The sequence below is a fragment of the Myotis lucifugus genome, unplaced genomic scaffold (genome assembly GCF_000147115.1).
Source record: "Myotis lucifugus unplaced genomic scaffold, Myoluc2.0 scaffold_639, whole genome shotgun sequence".
NCBI classification, from domain to species: domain Eukaryota; kingdom Metazoa; phylum Chordata; class Mammalia; order Chiroptera; family Vespertilionidae; genus Myotis; species Myotis lucifugus.
Window position 1 is genome coordinate 311,114 of NW_005871687.1, and position 14,707 is coordinate 325,820.

General features: G+C 52.3%; 1 protein-coding gene across 6 annotated transcripts in view; it reads left to right on the forward strand.

Annotated features, from left to right (window-relative positions):
- CTNS (cystinosin, lysosomal cystine transporter) overlaps window positions 1–14,539 on the forward strand; it is a 17,738-nt gene extending 3,199 nt beyond the window's left edge. For 3 of the 6 annotated variants that reach the window (XM_014447336.2, XM_023746234.1, XM_014447335.2), the window contains 10 exons: window positions 3,240–3,318; window positions 4,737–4,821; window positions 6,046–6,149; window positions 6,253–6,384; window positions 9,967–10,066; window positions 10,154–10,273; window positions 11,268–11,438; window positions 13,172–13,289; window positions 13,497–13,611; window positions 13,942–14,539. In XM_014447336.2, coding sequence (XP_014302822.1) covers window positions 3,240–3,318; window positions 4,737–4,821; window positions 6,046–6,149; window positions 6,253–6,384; window positions 9,967–10,066; window positions 10,154–10,273; window positions 11,268–11,438; window positions 13,172–13,289; window positions 13,497–13,611; window positions 13,942–14,056 — 1,139 coding nt within the window. In that variant the 3' untranslated portion in view covers window positions 14,057–14,539. Of the gene's footprint in view, window positions 1–3,239; window positions 3,319–4,736; window positions 4,822–6,045; window positions 6,150–6,252; window positions 6,385–9,966; window positions 10,067–10,153; window positions 10,274–11,267; window positions 11,439–13,171; window positions 13,290–13,496; window positions 13,907–13,941 lie in introns of those variants that run through there. The other 3 variants (XM_023746235.1, XM_023746236.1, XM_006105134.3) reach the window with 3 other exon arrangements.
- The last annotated feature ends 168 nt before the right edge of the window (window positions 14,540–14,707 follow it).

The following is a 14,707-nucleotide window of genomic DNA, read 5'->3' on the forward strand; positions in this document are numbered from 1 at the left end:
ACACATATAAATATATAGAGATATAGATATGAAAACAGACTCCTTAGAGGTAACTTGGGGTGGTCTCATTAAGATTCACTTGGTAATTCCAATGTTGTGTCCAGAGACTCCTGCCCCAGGGCAAACTTTAAAGTGTGCTTTCCCAGGATATGATGCCAGTTTTCTAACTGCCTCCCACTTAAAAAAAAAAAAAATAATGTCCTGCCTTGTTTACATGGTGTTAAGAATAGTCAACAGCAATTGTTCAGCACTCAGTGTGGAAAGTCGCACACATCGCTTTCTCTTTACAAAGCCCTGTGAGGTGGGTAGTACTATTCTCCCCATGTTACCGGCGAGGAAACAGGCTTACGTACACCCAGGGTCACACAGCTAGGGGGCGACAGAGCCAGAATGGGTCTGTCTGACCTCAGAGCCCAGTCTCTCGGCTGCTGAGCACTAAGTGAAAGGGAAGTAACCATCCCTTGATCTGGTTCTTTGAGCGTCCACAGACTCCGCTTTTGAAATAGAAAGACGGTGGAAGAGCAGAGGCCATGGGGATCGCCCACTCACCCTGATCACAGTCCCGGCAGAGCCCCGGGGACCCAGCGGTGTTGGTGGCTGCCTGGCATCACTTTTAGTGTCCCTGTCCTGGGTACTGTCCTGTCACAGTCTTGCTTATCCGGTATGGTCCTCAGCTCTAGGTGGAAAGTAACAGCAAGAACCCACCCCAGCTGTGCAAGCCCAGAACAAAGCCACAGGTGGTCTGTGGGAGCAGTGAGTGAAAAAGGAGAGGTGGAGTTGTCAAAGCTGCCTCCAGGCCTCAAGGCTACACGTAAGGGAGGGACTTTCCTACTGTGTGCAGCTTGGCCTCTGCAAGGGCCGGGGGGCACGTGCCACGCAGAGCGACCCTGGTGGAGTCAGCTGGAGACTTGCAGACACGGGACGAAGTCTGCGTCTGCATTCACACGTGCAGGGTCAGCATGAGGCAGGTGGCTCAGATAGGGTCTGAGAGGTCCCGGGTAGCAGAGCCAGGCCCAGGAGTGCAAGTTCCAGGCTGGCCCTTCCCTTGGAGGAGATGGGGTTACTCCTTCTGGGTGTCCAGGCAGAGGAAGAGAAACTGCCAGGTAGGAGTATTGAGAAGGGGGATCAGACAGTGGAGAACCTCTAAATGCTCTTCCCACCTGGGCGCCTAAACTCAGTTCTTTACCTTCTGCCTTTCATGGTCTGGGGAGAGGGAGACCTGGGCCCTGCCTGCGGCCACTACCCCAACAAGGACCGTCTTCATCAAGTTGAGCATTTGCTTTCCCATTGTGGGCCCCCTTCCACTTCCATTCTAGATTCATGCCCATCCCTTATGCTGTGTGTCATCCTGAAGGCCTGGAGGTGAGGGAGGGGAGGTAGACAGGTGCCTGGATCTGTGAGCATACCTGGGATGGGGGAGGGGGTGCTGCCCTAAGAACACAGGAAGAGGTCAGAGAGAGGCTGACTCACTCATGTTCTGTAGCCAAGTTGCTCTGGGGTGTTTCGCCTCCCACACCTGCTTCTCCCCTCACCCTGGACGCCTGTTTGTCTACCTCATCCTAAGCTAACACCTCAAAGCCAAGAGGAAATCAGTCCCCCCGCCTCCCCCCCCCCCAAGTCCCCAGCAGAGTCGGCCTCAGGAAGGAGATAAGCGAATGGGTTGAGCTGGGTTCAGGTTCATATGGAAACCCAACAGGGTTTTTTGAGAAACAGGTTAGCTGGGCCCATGTGTCTGAGTATAAGTATTTCTCTCCTGGACCTCGGCCAGCACGGCTAGAGAGCAGGCACGAGTCCTGAGTAGGGGCGATGGGGGATTGAGGAAAAAGAAAGAGACAGACACAGAGACAGTAGGGAAAGCTGGGACCGGGTGGGACAGCTGGCCCTCTGGTGCAGTACATGTATTTAACCCTTTGCACTCCGCTGTCCCCTCTCAGGGGACATCAGAATTCTAGCATATCACTCGGATGTCCCCTCTCAGGGGACATTGCAGTTTATTAGTGATTACGGGGAATTGAGTTATTTCAAAGCAACTTTTTGAGACATGCATGTTTCCCTGAAGTTTTATCTTGAAATGGCACAAGAAATTAAATCAAAATATCGTAAAATTACTAAGATATATACAAGAAATGTCAGCGGGTTTTGTGTCGGATTAAACAATAAACTACATATTCCCGATGTGGGACAAAGAAAACGGGACTGCATTGTGTGTTCTAACAGGAAAACACCTGGTGGCAGGCGTCAAACCACTTATTACTGTCAAACATGCACTAATCAGCCTGCAATGCATATTGGGGAGTGTTACAAAACTTATCATACTGTACAAAATTATAAACAATAAAATATTGTTTTTTTTGCAAATATACATTCCTCGATGTCACCCAATTCATATAAGTTCAATATCATTATAATACGTTACTTGGTTCCAAAATTATACTAAATAATACGAGGGTCTGTAAATGCACGTTTCCGCTGCAAAGTAGCGTCGAGTAGCTGGTAGCCAATGTCCAGAATGGTTCGGAGTGCAAAGGGTTAATACAGTATGATTCCAGGAAGTTTTACTAGAGTTTAAGACAAAGGAAATTATGTGAAGTCATGGTTAAAGATCAAGCTGTAGTTCTTCATTCTTGTGGCCTCATTGTAATTGTCACTCCTGGCTGAGCCCGGGTAACTGCGTCCGTTCCTTGCGCCTGAACTTAGATAATGAAACTCACCCCCTGGCACCTGAGCCCTGTTTCCAGGACGTGGCTCTGCTGACGCCACTGGACTCAGCTGACAATAATCAAAGAAATGCGCGAGGAGAGGCCGGACCCATTCTGCAGGGCCACTGAAGCTCCACAAACAGAGGAGACTCCTGTGCCTTCCATCTGAAGAGGTGGTTCAAGTCCGCGTTTTCCAGTCCCGGGTTGTGGCTTGAATGCCTTTAGTTTGTAAAACTGTCTCCGGATAACTCGGCTGCACACCCTCAGAGCCCGTGATGTTGGGGAGGAGGAAGCGGCAGCGTCTCCCGCTCAGGCCTGTGTCTCCCTCCAATGGCAGCAGGAGGTGAAAGAGCATAATGAGGGCTTTGGTTTCCAGTCGCATCACTTAGTCCCTCAGAACCTCCGTGTCTTCACCCAAAAGATAGGGGTCATCATGGGACATAGTTCCTGAGTTCAGATGGCCAGGGCCCTGCTCCGTCTCTCCTTGTGGGCCTAGGTCTCTGACCTCGTGACTAATGCCACTGATTCGGGTCCTTCCAGAGTCGACGGTCAACCTTGCTGTTCCTCCCACGGTGAAGCTGGAAAATGGGAGCTCAACCAATGTCAGCATCGCCCTTCAGTAAGTGCCCAGGCCCATTGCTGCCCTCGGCCCAGCTCATCGCCCCACGGCCGGCTCCGGCCCTTCATATCTCAAGTGTGATGCTCGTGCCTCTTCGCTTTCAGAGAAGCCAGAGGAAGAGAGGCCCCAGCCCTGGGCTGCAGACCGAGGTCCCAGAGTCTCTCTTCCCCCACTCACAGAGCCCTTGTTTCCGGGGGGAGGAGCAGGAAGGGGCTTCTCCCCAGTCATGTGCCTTTTCCCCAGCCGATAAGAGTCCTTGAGTGGCCAGCAGTTGATGCCAGACTTGAGAGTGGCTCTTTCCAAGGCTCTAAGTATTTGAGGAGAGCCCTGAGGTCAGGGGTAAGGAGCTGAGCACTCGTTAGATCACTTCCTAAAGCAGAAGGGACTCCATCTGTGGATCCCGTTTGTGAGACCCTCACACTTAGCCTCCACTGAGTCTGTCTTGCTGACCTCTGCTGGTTCTGGCATGAGGCTGCCGACCCAGTTCAGACTGTGCTGAGAGCCTCCCTCTTCTGCATCCTTCACTGCTTCCCCTGCACCTGCCTCCCGGTCACATGGATCCTGTAGAGGAAGGTCTGGAGCCCTGTCCTTTCTCTCTCCCCCTCTCCCTTTCCTCACCCGTCCTGGGAAGTCTGTTCTCAAACCACAGCTTTGGTATCAAGGCTCCCAACAGACCTACATTCCGTCTATAGCCCGGCCGCTTGCACCTGGACACCTGGTGAATCTGACATGTCATCCCCTCACCGCAGCTCTCCCCTCTCCAGAACCCTGGAGTGGCTTTCCACTGCCTTCTAAACTAACGCCAGGCCTCTCAGTGCAGACCTGAGCCCCCTGGGCTGCCCAGACATACCTCATGGCTTTCTGGGGACACGGTGCTCCCTGCTCAGACCTGAGCCTCTCCGAAGCCTTTCCCACCAGAGCAGGTGTCATCGTCCAGTCGGCCTCTGGACACCTTCTTTGGCATTCACAGCCAGTTTCACACCTTCTTGTGGTCTCAGTCAGCCCCAGTAGGACATCTTTTCCTCTGATAAAGATAGAAAGCTCCTGCCTGGCCGGTATGGCTCGGTGGTTGAGCGTTGACCTATGAACCAGGTAGTCACGGTGCGATGCCTGGTTTGTGGGCTCCCTCCCTCGTAGGGGGTGTGCAGGAGGTGGCCTATCAATGATTCTCTCTCATCATTGATGTTTGTATCTCTCTCTCCCTCTCCCTTCCTCTCTGAAATCAATAAAAATATATATATTTTTAAAAAGAAAACTCCTAAGGAGCAGGGAGCCCACCTTCTCTCCCCTCAGATTGAGCACATAGCACTTCCTCACCCTAACGGCTTGAGAATGACAGGCCCCGTGGGAAGTCCAGAGGTGGGTTGAGATCGCAGTGTCCCACTCCGCAGTAGTAATCAGACTCTTGTCCCCCACAGGCATCCCCTAAACGCAACCTTGGTGATCACTTTTGAAATCACATTTCATTCAAAAAACATCACTATCCTTGAGCTGCCGGATGAAGTAAGTAATGAACCTTAACTGGTGGGTAGAGAACTGCTGGGTAACAAAACACATTTTAATTGAGTGCTTCTGGAAGTGGGCCACCTGGTTTATAGGCCGTGGGCTGCCCCCGTCCCATCCCTCTAGAAATCTCTGATTTTGGCTTTGTTGGTCTCCTTGAGGATGGGCGTCTTATGCTGTTAGACGGAATTAGGAAGGCGATGGTAAGAAATGTAAGGCAGAAAATGGTTCTGTGAATGTAGAAGAAATTCTTAAGATAGTTTTCTAAGACTTTGCTACTCAAAGGGTGTTCAAGGCCTAGCAGCATTGTCCCTGCTGGGAACTTTTTAGAAATGCAGACTCCCAGGCCCCGTGCCAGATCCACTGATTCAAAATCTGCACATGAGCATGATCCCTGCATGATTTGAGTCCACATTAAGGTTTGCAAAGCACTGTTCTGAGATCCCATTGGTTGAGTGTTATTTCCAAAACGCAGTGCCAGAGTCTTTCTGGTATTACAGCGATAACTATTCATAGCCCTTATGCCTTTGTCTGTTAGTAAACACCCTGCTTCTGCCTTACTAAGGATTTGAGCCAATTACTGATAAATTAGATAAAAAACATCAGTAGGGGAGGCAGTATAAAGTAAATGAGGGTTTTAACAAAAAACAGACAAGATGAATACAGACATGAAATTGACCATAAGGCATGCCACGAGGCCCTGTGTGGTTGTAGAAATGAGCTGCAAACTGGCCCTGAGCCCCTTAGCAAGCAGACCGTGTGGAAGCATGGGCTTCCTGTGAGAAGGGAATCTCAGCTCATCCCATGGTGAACATTGCACATCATTAGACCCAACTTCTCCCGCCCCAGGGTATCTGGCCTGCTGCGGGCTAAGAAAAGCCAGTGGTTCTAACAGCAGGTCCTGGCATTCAGCTCTCTGAGGTCTGGCTTGATCCACAGATCGCTGGCTGGTGAGAGGAAGGGAGCCGTCCCACCTTCCCTCAGAGATGAGCCAGGGGTAGGCCCAAGGGCAGAACCACGTTCTGCTCAGAAAGTCTAGCATAAGACATCGGTGTATGGGGGTTCCAGTTGGCTGGTTGGTCGTGTTTCTCCCTTTTGTTAGTAAGCTCCCGGAAGGCGGGGACCCTGTGTGATCGTCCCTACATCTCCTAGTGCATAGTCTGCAGCTGGACACTCAGGTCCCAACAAATACATGGCACTGGATCAAATTCAGTTTTCCTATAGGTTGTGGTGCCTCCCGGAGCGACAGAGTCCTCTTTTCAAGTGACATCTCGAAATGTGGGACAAATTACTGTTTTTCTGCACGAAAACCATTCCAGCCAAACCGGGTAAGCTGGGGTTTAAGTGGTGAGAAGAAAGGCAGTGCTGGCCCGTGGGGGTTTCTCCCGGGAGCCCCATTTCAGCTCATCCTGGCCTCCAAATCCTTTCCAGCCCAAGGATACGCTTCTTGGTGATCCGCAGCAACGTCGTCAGTGTCATAAACCAGGTGGTTGGCTGGATCTACTTTGCGGCCTGGTCCATCTCCTTCTACCCGCAGGTGATCATGAACTGGAGGCGGAAAAGGTAATCTGCTGAGCTGTATGCTCAGGGTCGTTTGGTGCCCGTGTGACGGGCATTCCCCCGAGGCAGTCGGTAGCACGGGTTCAGCCCTTCCCCCTCTGCCTATCTCCTTTCCTGCCCTTTCTAGAAAGCTGTTGAGGTGAGAGCGCTAAGAGCCCGTGGTGGCACTTGTACTGCTGGGCAGTTGGTCTCTTGCCCAGTATAGCTCCTCCCTGTGAAAGCAACACAATGGGGCTTCTCAGTGAAGCGGAGGACGGGCTGAGTGGGGGCGACGTCCCCCCAAGTATTCTCTTATCTCGGTCCGTCCGGCCCTGGAGGAATTAATGTCAAGCTGTGCTACAGTACCGGAGGTGGATCCTTCAGCCTTGGAGATTAAACCTTCCCACCTTGATTATAAAAACAAAGAGGGAGGCGAGGCCAGGATATGGGTGTAGGAAGACCCTGAACTCACCTCCTCCCACAGACATACTAGGAATATACGTTACATATAGAGCAGTTCCTGCTAAAAAACTGAGGGCCTAGCCCTAGCCGGTTTGACTCGGTGGACAAAGCATTGGCCTGTGGACTGAAGGGCCCCGGGTTCAATTCCGGTCAAGGGCACATGCTTGGTTTTGAGCGCAATCCCCAGTAGGGGGTGTGCAGGAGGCAGCCCATCAATGATTCTCTCTCATCATTGATGTTTCTATCTCTCCCTCTCCCTTCCTCTCTGAAATCAATAAAAATATGTTTAAAAAAATTAAAAAACAGAGGGCCTATTGAACAGCTTCTGCACAAAAAGGATAGAGGGACCACATACAGAAGAGTAGGAGAGATGGAGACATGGTAACGAAGGGCATCCCATCTCCCACACGGAGGCCTGTAGCAGAGAGGGATGTTATGAGGGCCCTGTGCGAGGACTCACCCACCCTGGGGCACAGCAAAACTCGTTTTAAAGGCACCTAGACTATATGTGGAGGAAATACATTTAAATTGCATTTCTATACACGAATAACAATGTTTCAGAAAGAGAAATTAAGAAAATCCTATTTACAGTTGCATCTAAGAAATTAAAATACCTAGGAATAAATTTAACCAAGGAGGTGAAAGACCTGTATTCTGAAAACAGACATCAAGAAAGAAATTGACGAAGATACAAATACTAGAAAGATATACGATGCTCACAGATTGGGAGAATTAATATTGTTTAAATGTTCACACTTACCCAAAGCAATCGCAGATTCGATGCAATCCCCATCAAATTACCAAAGGCATTTTTCACAGAACTACAACAAAGAATCCTAAAATTGGTATAAAACCACAAAGACCCCAAATAGCCAAAACAATCTTGAAAAAAAAGAGATATCACATTCCCTGATATCAAACTATACCACAAGGCTGTAGTAATCAAAACAGCATGGTCCTGGCACAAAAACACAGAGATCAATGAACTAGAATAGAGAGCCCAGAAATAAACCCACACATACACAGTCAATCTTTAACAAGGGAGTTAAGAATATACAATGGGATAAAGACAGTCTCTTCAATAAATGACGTTGGGGAAACTGGACAGCTTACTGCAAAAGAATGAAACTGGACACTATCTTACACCATTTTGATTAAAGACTTGAATGTAAGACCTGAAACCATAAAACTAGAAGAAAACATGGGCAGTAAGCTCTTTGATATCAGTCTTAACATTTTTTTGGATATGTCTTCTCAGACAAGGGCAACAAAAGCAAAAATAAACAAATGGAATTCCATCAAACTAAAAAGCTTTTTGTATAGCAAAGGAAACCAACAAAACAAAAAGGCAACCTACTGAATGGGAGAAGATATTTGCAACTCATATATCTGATAAGAGGTTAATAGCCAAAATGTACAAAGAACTTATATAAGTAAGTATCAAAATAAGTAAGCTACTCGATTAAAAAGTGGGTAGAGGACTTGAATAGACCTTTTTTCAAAAGAAGGCATTCAGATGGCCAACAGGCACATGAACAGATGCTCAACATCACTACCAGGGAAATGCAGTTCAAAACCCCAAGATAGTACCTCACACCTATGAGAATGGCTATCATTCAAAAGTCAAAAAATAAGTGATCCTGCACTGAATGAGTCAGGAAGTAGGGCACACAGCATTCATTTCAATGTGGTTATCATCGTAAAGTTGACATCAGGATGACATCCAATTGTTTGGATTTCAGTATTTCTTTAATACCCTTCCTTTGTCCAGTCCACCCTCCCCTCCCTCTTCCACTAGCTAAAGTCTCTTACGAAATGGAGAACATTTGATGTGTAACTTCTTCCATTAAATTAATAAGTACTGACCTCCTAATATTTAAGTGTTTACTATCTATTGCTGTAAAGTTTTGTATATTTTGTAAACTTTTTTCCCCAAATAGTAGATGTCTAAAATCGTTGTACATCTGATTCTTTTATATTCCATTGTTCGGCACAAAGTGTGGTTTTTATTTAGAATTAAAAAAAGGAAATTGGAAAAAAAAAATAAGTGTTGTAAAGGATGTGGAGAAAAGGGAACCCTCATACACTGGTGGCAGTTTAAAATGATGAAGCCACCGTGGAAAACAGTAAGGAGGGTCCTCAAAACATTAAAAATAGGACCACCATGTGATCCAGCAATTCTATGGGTATTTATCCAAAGATGACAGAAACACTAATTTGAAAAAATATATGCACCTCTAGTTTCAGTGCAGCATTATTTGCAATATGGAAGCAACCTGAGTGCCCATTGATAGACAAATGGGTAAAGAAGATGTGGTACAGATATACAATGGAACATCACTCGGCCATAATAAAGAATGAAATCGTGCCATTTTCAACAGCGTGGATGGACCTAGAAGGTGTATGCTAAGTGAAATAGAAAAAAATAAATATTGGATGATTTTATTTATAATATGAAATCTAAAAACAAAACAGAAACAGACTCATTGGTATAGGTAACAAACTGGTGGTTACCAGAGCGGGGTAGTGGGGAGACATTGGGGAGTAGGTGCCATAGGTGAACGGGATGAAGAGGTACAAACTTCCAGGTGTGAAATCAATAACTCATGAGGGTGTGAGGTATAGCACAGGGAATATAGTCAATAATATTGTAATAACTTTGTACAGTGGCAGGTGGTAACTAGACCTATTGTGGGGATCATTTTGTAATGTATATAAATAGCAAATCACTATGGTGTATTTCTGAAATGAGTAGGATATTGTGTGACAGTTATACATCCCTGGGAGGAAAGGACAAAGTGGGCCTGCGATTGCGTCTTCATGCAGCAAGGACACAAGCTTTCCCACAGTCACCTCGCCATGTGGGCCTCTTGTGGGGCTGCTGAGCAGGGCGCCAGGGAGGGGAGGCACCTCCTTTCTGCAGGAGGCCCCAAGCTTCCCTCAGGGGCCAGGACTTGAGGCAGGAGGAACCTGGTTCCCAAGAGGGTGGGATTGAGTGGCATCGACTGTGGCATGAAGGGGGACCCAAGGCCAGTGCTCCGCCGGGCCCTCCTTCCCGTGTACTGGGAGCTCTTTCCCCTCCCCTCCCCTCCCCCGCCTTCACTGGCCGGCTCACCTGCCCCGTCTCCATCTCCCCTCCCACAGTGTTGTCGGTCTGAGCTTCGACTTCGTTACCCTGAACCTGACGGGCTTCGTGGCTTACAGCGTGTTCAACGTGGGCCTCTTCTGGGTGCCACACATCAAGGTATGGCCCTGCCCGCCCACCGCCGCCCAGCCCAAGCCGTTCCTGGCCTGGCTGCCCCTCACTCAGCTTCGTCACCCCCCTCAACAGGAGCAGTTTTTCCACAAATACCCGAACGGAGTGAACCCTGTGGCGAGTAACGACATCTTCTTCAGCCTGCACGCCGTGGCCCTCACCCTGGTGGTCCTGGTGCAGTGCCTCCTGTACGAGGTGAGAGATGGGATGGCACCTGCCCCCTGTGGCTGCCAGGCAGCACCCACCACCACCACCTGCTACCCACACCTGCTGTTTCACTACAGAGACACAGAGACCCTCAGAAAGGACACGTGTTTGATCGCTCAGCATCTGATTGATGATTGGGCCAAGATAACAGGCCAGGCACAGGGATCACACCACGAGCCCAAGGTCTTGTCCCCTCACCCCAGGTCTGGAGTGAGGGACAGAGAGGGGCATGATGATGACCCAGCAGGCGGAGAGCTGAGGGGAGGGGAGAGCATGGCCCAGCCAGCGAGGAGGGGGAAGGAGGGCGTCAGGAATTTGTGTTTACTGTGGTCCGTGGGGTGAGGAACGTTCCTGTGGCCATGGGGAAGAGGGACAGGGTGGGGCACCCCCAGCTGGGGCACCGACCGTGAAGGCCAAGGGGCAGTGAGAGCCACCACGAGCCGGTGGAGGTAGCTGGGGTTCAGTGTGAGGAGGAGGCTCACAAGGGCCCCGAGAGGTCCTGGGGGGTCTGGACTCAGCCGCGTTGGGCCATGTGTCTGGTCGCTGACGTGGTGTTTTCTTTCACTTCCCCGTGGGCGCGCCACTTCCCTCACAGAGTTCCCTTCATACACGCAAGGCCAGCCACGCTGCTTGGGCCCCACCTTCACGAACCTTCCAGGTTTTCTTACTCTTTGCTGTGGAGCTTGGGTGAAGGAGCCTTCTCTGGGGAAGGGGAAGGGGAGGGGTGGGGACAGATTCCAGAGTGGTCAGGCTCCCTCTGCATCATGGAATGAACAAGCCTGGGCTGGGATGGTGTTGGGTTCCATCCCCAACATCCTTCGCTCCTGGGGGGCTCTGGGAGGCACCCAGTTCTGCATTGTGGGAACAAGAAGCAATTGGGCTCTGGAAAGTCCAAGAAGGACTGAACTAGAGACCCCGATAGTGACAAGAGCATTGCCCCCACCCACGCCCACCTCCCCCCCTTCCCCCCTCTCATCCCCAGCGCGGCGACCAGCGGGTGTCCTGGCCCGCCATCGGCTTCCTGGTGCTCTCGTGGCTCTTCGCGCTCGTCATCCTGATTTTGGCTGCAGTCGGGGTAACCACGTGGCTGCAGTTTCTCTTCTGCTTCTCCTACATCAAGCTCGCGGTGACACTGGTCAAGTACTTTCCGCAGGTACTTCCGGGGCCTTCCTTCCCTTCCATGTGGCCACCGGGGTGAGGGGGTGAGATACAGGCCCCCGGCCCTGTCCTGGCTGGGGCGAGGACCAGGCACGGGAAGCCGCAGTGGGAGCCATGGGCCCAGCAGGACGGGACCGGGTGAAAGCTAGCCATATCGCCGCCTGCTCTTCTCTGGTGCCAGAATCTCACGAAGACTTCAGCAAAGACTCTGAGCTCACACTCAGCTGAGAGTCAGGGGTGGTGCAGGTCTCTCCATCCCAACCTTCCTAGCGGCTTCAGTTCTGCCCCATTACCACAGCCGACAGCCCTGAAAGATCAGGTGGGAGGAGGGAACCCACCACTGTGACCTCCACTCCCATCCAGGCCTGCCTTGCGGGCCCTCAGCAGCCTCCTTCGAGCACTCAGACAGGCCTCTGCAGACCCAGGGACTTAGAGTCAAGCATGCCTGCCCCATTGCTGGAGTGGCCGGGGACAGCATCGCTTATGACATAAGTGCCAACTGCAAACTCCACTTACGAGTGGAGGCCTCGTTCTCGCCTCGTTCTCACCTCGTTCTCTGTGGAGAAGCCCCTTTTCAGCTTCCCCAGCACGGGGAACCTCATGCCCAGTGGGCTCAGGAAGGAGAACGTTTTGGCCAGAGTCAAGGCCAGTCTCCTGGGGGGGCCTGAAACAGAGCCAGACCCTGAAGGATAAACAAGACTCAGTTCTGTGGACAGGAGAGGAGGGGGAATTCCAGGCTAGGGGCAGCTTACACAGCCCGCAGGCAGGAAAGCGTGGAGGCAGCAAGGACACCTGGCAGGCCGAGCAGTGTTGAGCTAAAGGAAGGTGGGGCCAGGCACCAGGGGCTTGGGAAGAAGGCTTTGGGGTGGGGGCAGGTCTTGGGGGAAGTGGGGCCTGGGTCCCTGACTGTGGGAAAGCTTGGGGCTGGGAAACCTGGGAGGCAGGAGTCCCAATTTGGAGATGTTTGAAACTGTCCAAGACTGGAGAGGTGGCAGCAAGTATGGAGAGGGTGCGAGAGGACAAAAAAGGGGACCTGGCTGATGGCTGACTGGGGGAAGACCCCTCCAGAGGCCTGGCAGAGGAACCCCGAGGGTGCTGGCGTTGGAGGGAGGAGGTGCGGCACTGGCAGCAGCGGGAGGGGGTGTCCGGTAGATCCGCCCACTAGACCCGGGAAGCCTGAGCCAGAGACCCCGGCGCCCAAGCAGGGCTGAGGCGGGAGGTAAGCCCACTCTACAGCTGGAGAAACCAAGGCTAGGAGAAGGCCCCAGGCAGCGGGCGCCAGTGGTGGAGCTGGTGTTCCAGACCAGGCGGTTCTCCCAGCCCGGGTCGCAAGCACAGCGTGGAGTCCAGGCTGAGGGGGAAGTCGTCATGGGAGATGAGGAGGAAACTCAAGTGGCTGGAAAACCACGAGAGGGCTTTGTCCTGGAACAGGGAGGGGGAAGAAGATGGAGAAGCAGCATGCCAGCTTCCCTCCGTCGGGGCTGTGTGGTGCAGGGGGGGAGTCAGGGCCCTGCTTACTGTGCGTGCGGATGACACCCCAGGACCACCCAAGCTGTTCTCCGCCAAGCCTCGTCAGAGCCCAAAGGTCACCGTGTTCTTGGGAGCTGAGGCTGGAGCACACGAGTGGGAGGAATTAGAGCCGCCCTTGTTTGGAGTGGCCGTCACGAGGCTCATGCGGCAGCCACCCAGCCCCCTCACCGCCCTCCATGTCTTTGTCTGGCTGCCCAGGCCTACATGAACTTTGTCTACAAAAGCACCGAGGGCTGGAGCATTGGCAACGTGCTTCTGGACTTCACTGGGGGCTGCTTCAGCCTCCTCCAGATGTTCCTCCAGTCCTACAACAATGGTGAGTCTATCAGCGGTGGGCCGGGCGAGCCCCACCCCCCAAGCCTGCCCCACGGCTTGGGAATCCAAGCAGTCCCAGCCCCTAGGTACCCCCAGGGGCATCTGCAAGGGCAGGGTTGGTGGTTTCCTGGACAGGTGAGGACCCCCACCCTCCACAACCCCGGGAGCTGCCAGCCTAAAACCAGATTCTGTCCCCTCTGGCGAACAGACCATTGGACACTGATCTTTGGAGACCCAACCAAGTTTGGACTCGGCATCTTCTCCATCTTCTTCGACATTGTCTTCTTCATCCAGCACTTCTGCTTGTACAGAAGGAAACCCGGGTATGAGCAGGTGAACTAGCACCCAGGGCACCAGTGTCAGTGGCCCGGGCCCTGTGCCCGACCAGGAGGCTGGAGAGCGGCCTGGAGTGCAGGGCTGGCTCGGTGTGCAACATCGGAGAAGCGTTCTCTTCCTCAGGGCCAAACACCTTAAACGTGAACCAGCCTGCCTTCGTCCAGGACTTTCCAGGGCCGGGGAGAAACCTCCCTCTGAGACAGACGCCTGACTCTGCTCCGAGATTGAAAGGCTGGCTGCTGGCGGCCCCTCGGGTCTTACTGGCCAGTCACCTGGCCCCCCTGCGACTTGATGCTGCCATTTCTATTTTCTTTAAGGCTTCAGGCAGCACCCACAGGTTCTGAGAGCCATGCCAAGCAGGACTGGACGCGGAGCTGGGAGCAGGCCTTGCCTCAAGCAACCAGTGTTTCTGGGAGCAGCTTGAAGGACTGAACTTGCAGCTTTGGTGCCACTGCTGTTCCCAGAGACCAAGCAGCCAGGTGCTGTGGCCAGTGGACTGAGGGGTGCTGTGCTGGTGCTGGTGGCAGAGGGGCTGGGACTTTGGGGTTAGGCCTTGGGGTCCCTTCTCTGAGTCTGAACACCCCCCTTCTTGACACTTATTCTACATAACCCAGCTTCCACGACTGCAGGCACAGGGGGCCCAGGCCAGCGCCTAGTAAAGAAACTATTTCTGGGTCTTGAGGTGCCCAGCACCCTGTGGTTCTGAACTGGGCTCACTCCCAACACCCTGTGGCTCTTTATCACACTAACACCCCTTTTGGCTTTTTGGGAGGGATGTTTTGGAAGTGAGTGGCTGTCTGCCTACCTCCACTTTCCAGTCAGGGGCCCACGGGAAACCCTCAGCTGCTCCTTCCCCTGTGTCTGGATACAGGACACACACACACACACACACACACACACACACACTCACACTCACTCACTCCCTCCCTCCCTCCCTCCCTCCCTTCCTCCCTCACTCCGTGCCTTAGAGGCCTGTTGGACCCGCCAAATGGTGAGCTCCCCTGGAGGAGGGCAGGCCTGTCTCCCCTCACTTCCCCCAGACCTGAGACTCGCCAATTTTGGGCTGTTCAGTAGCCTCGGAGG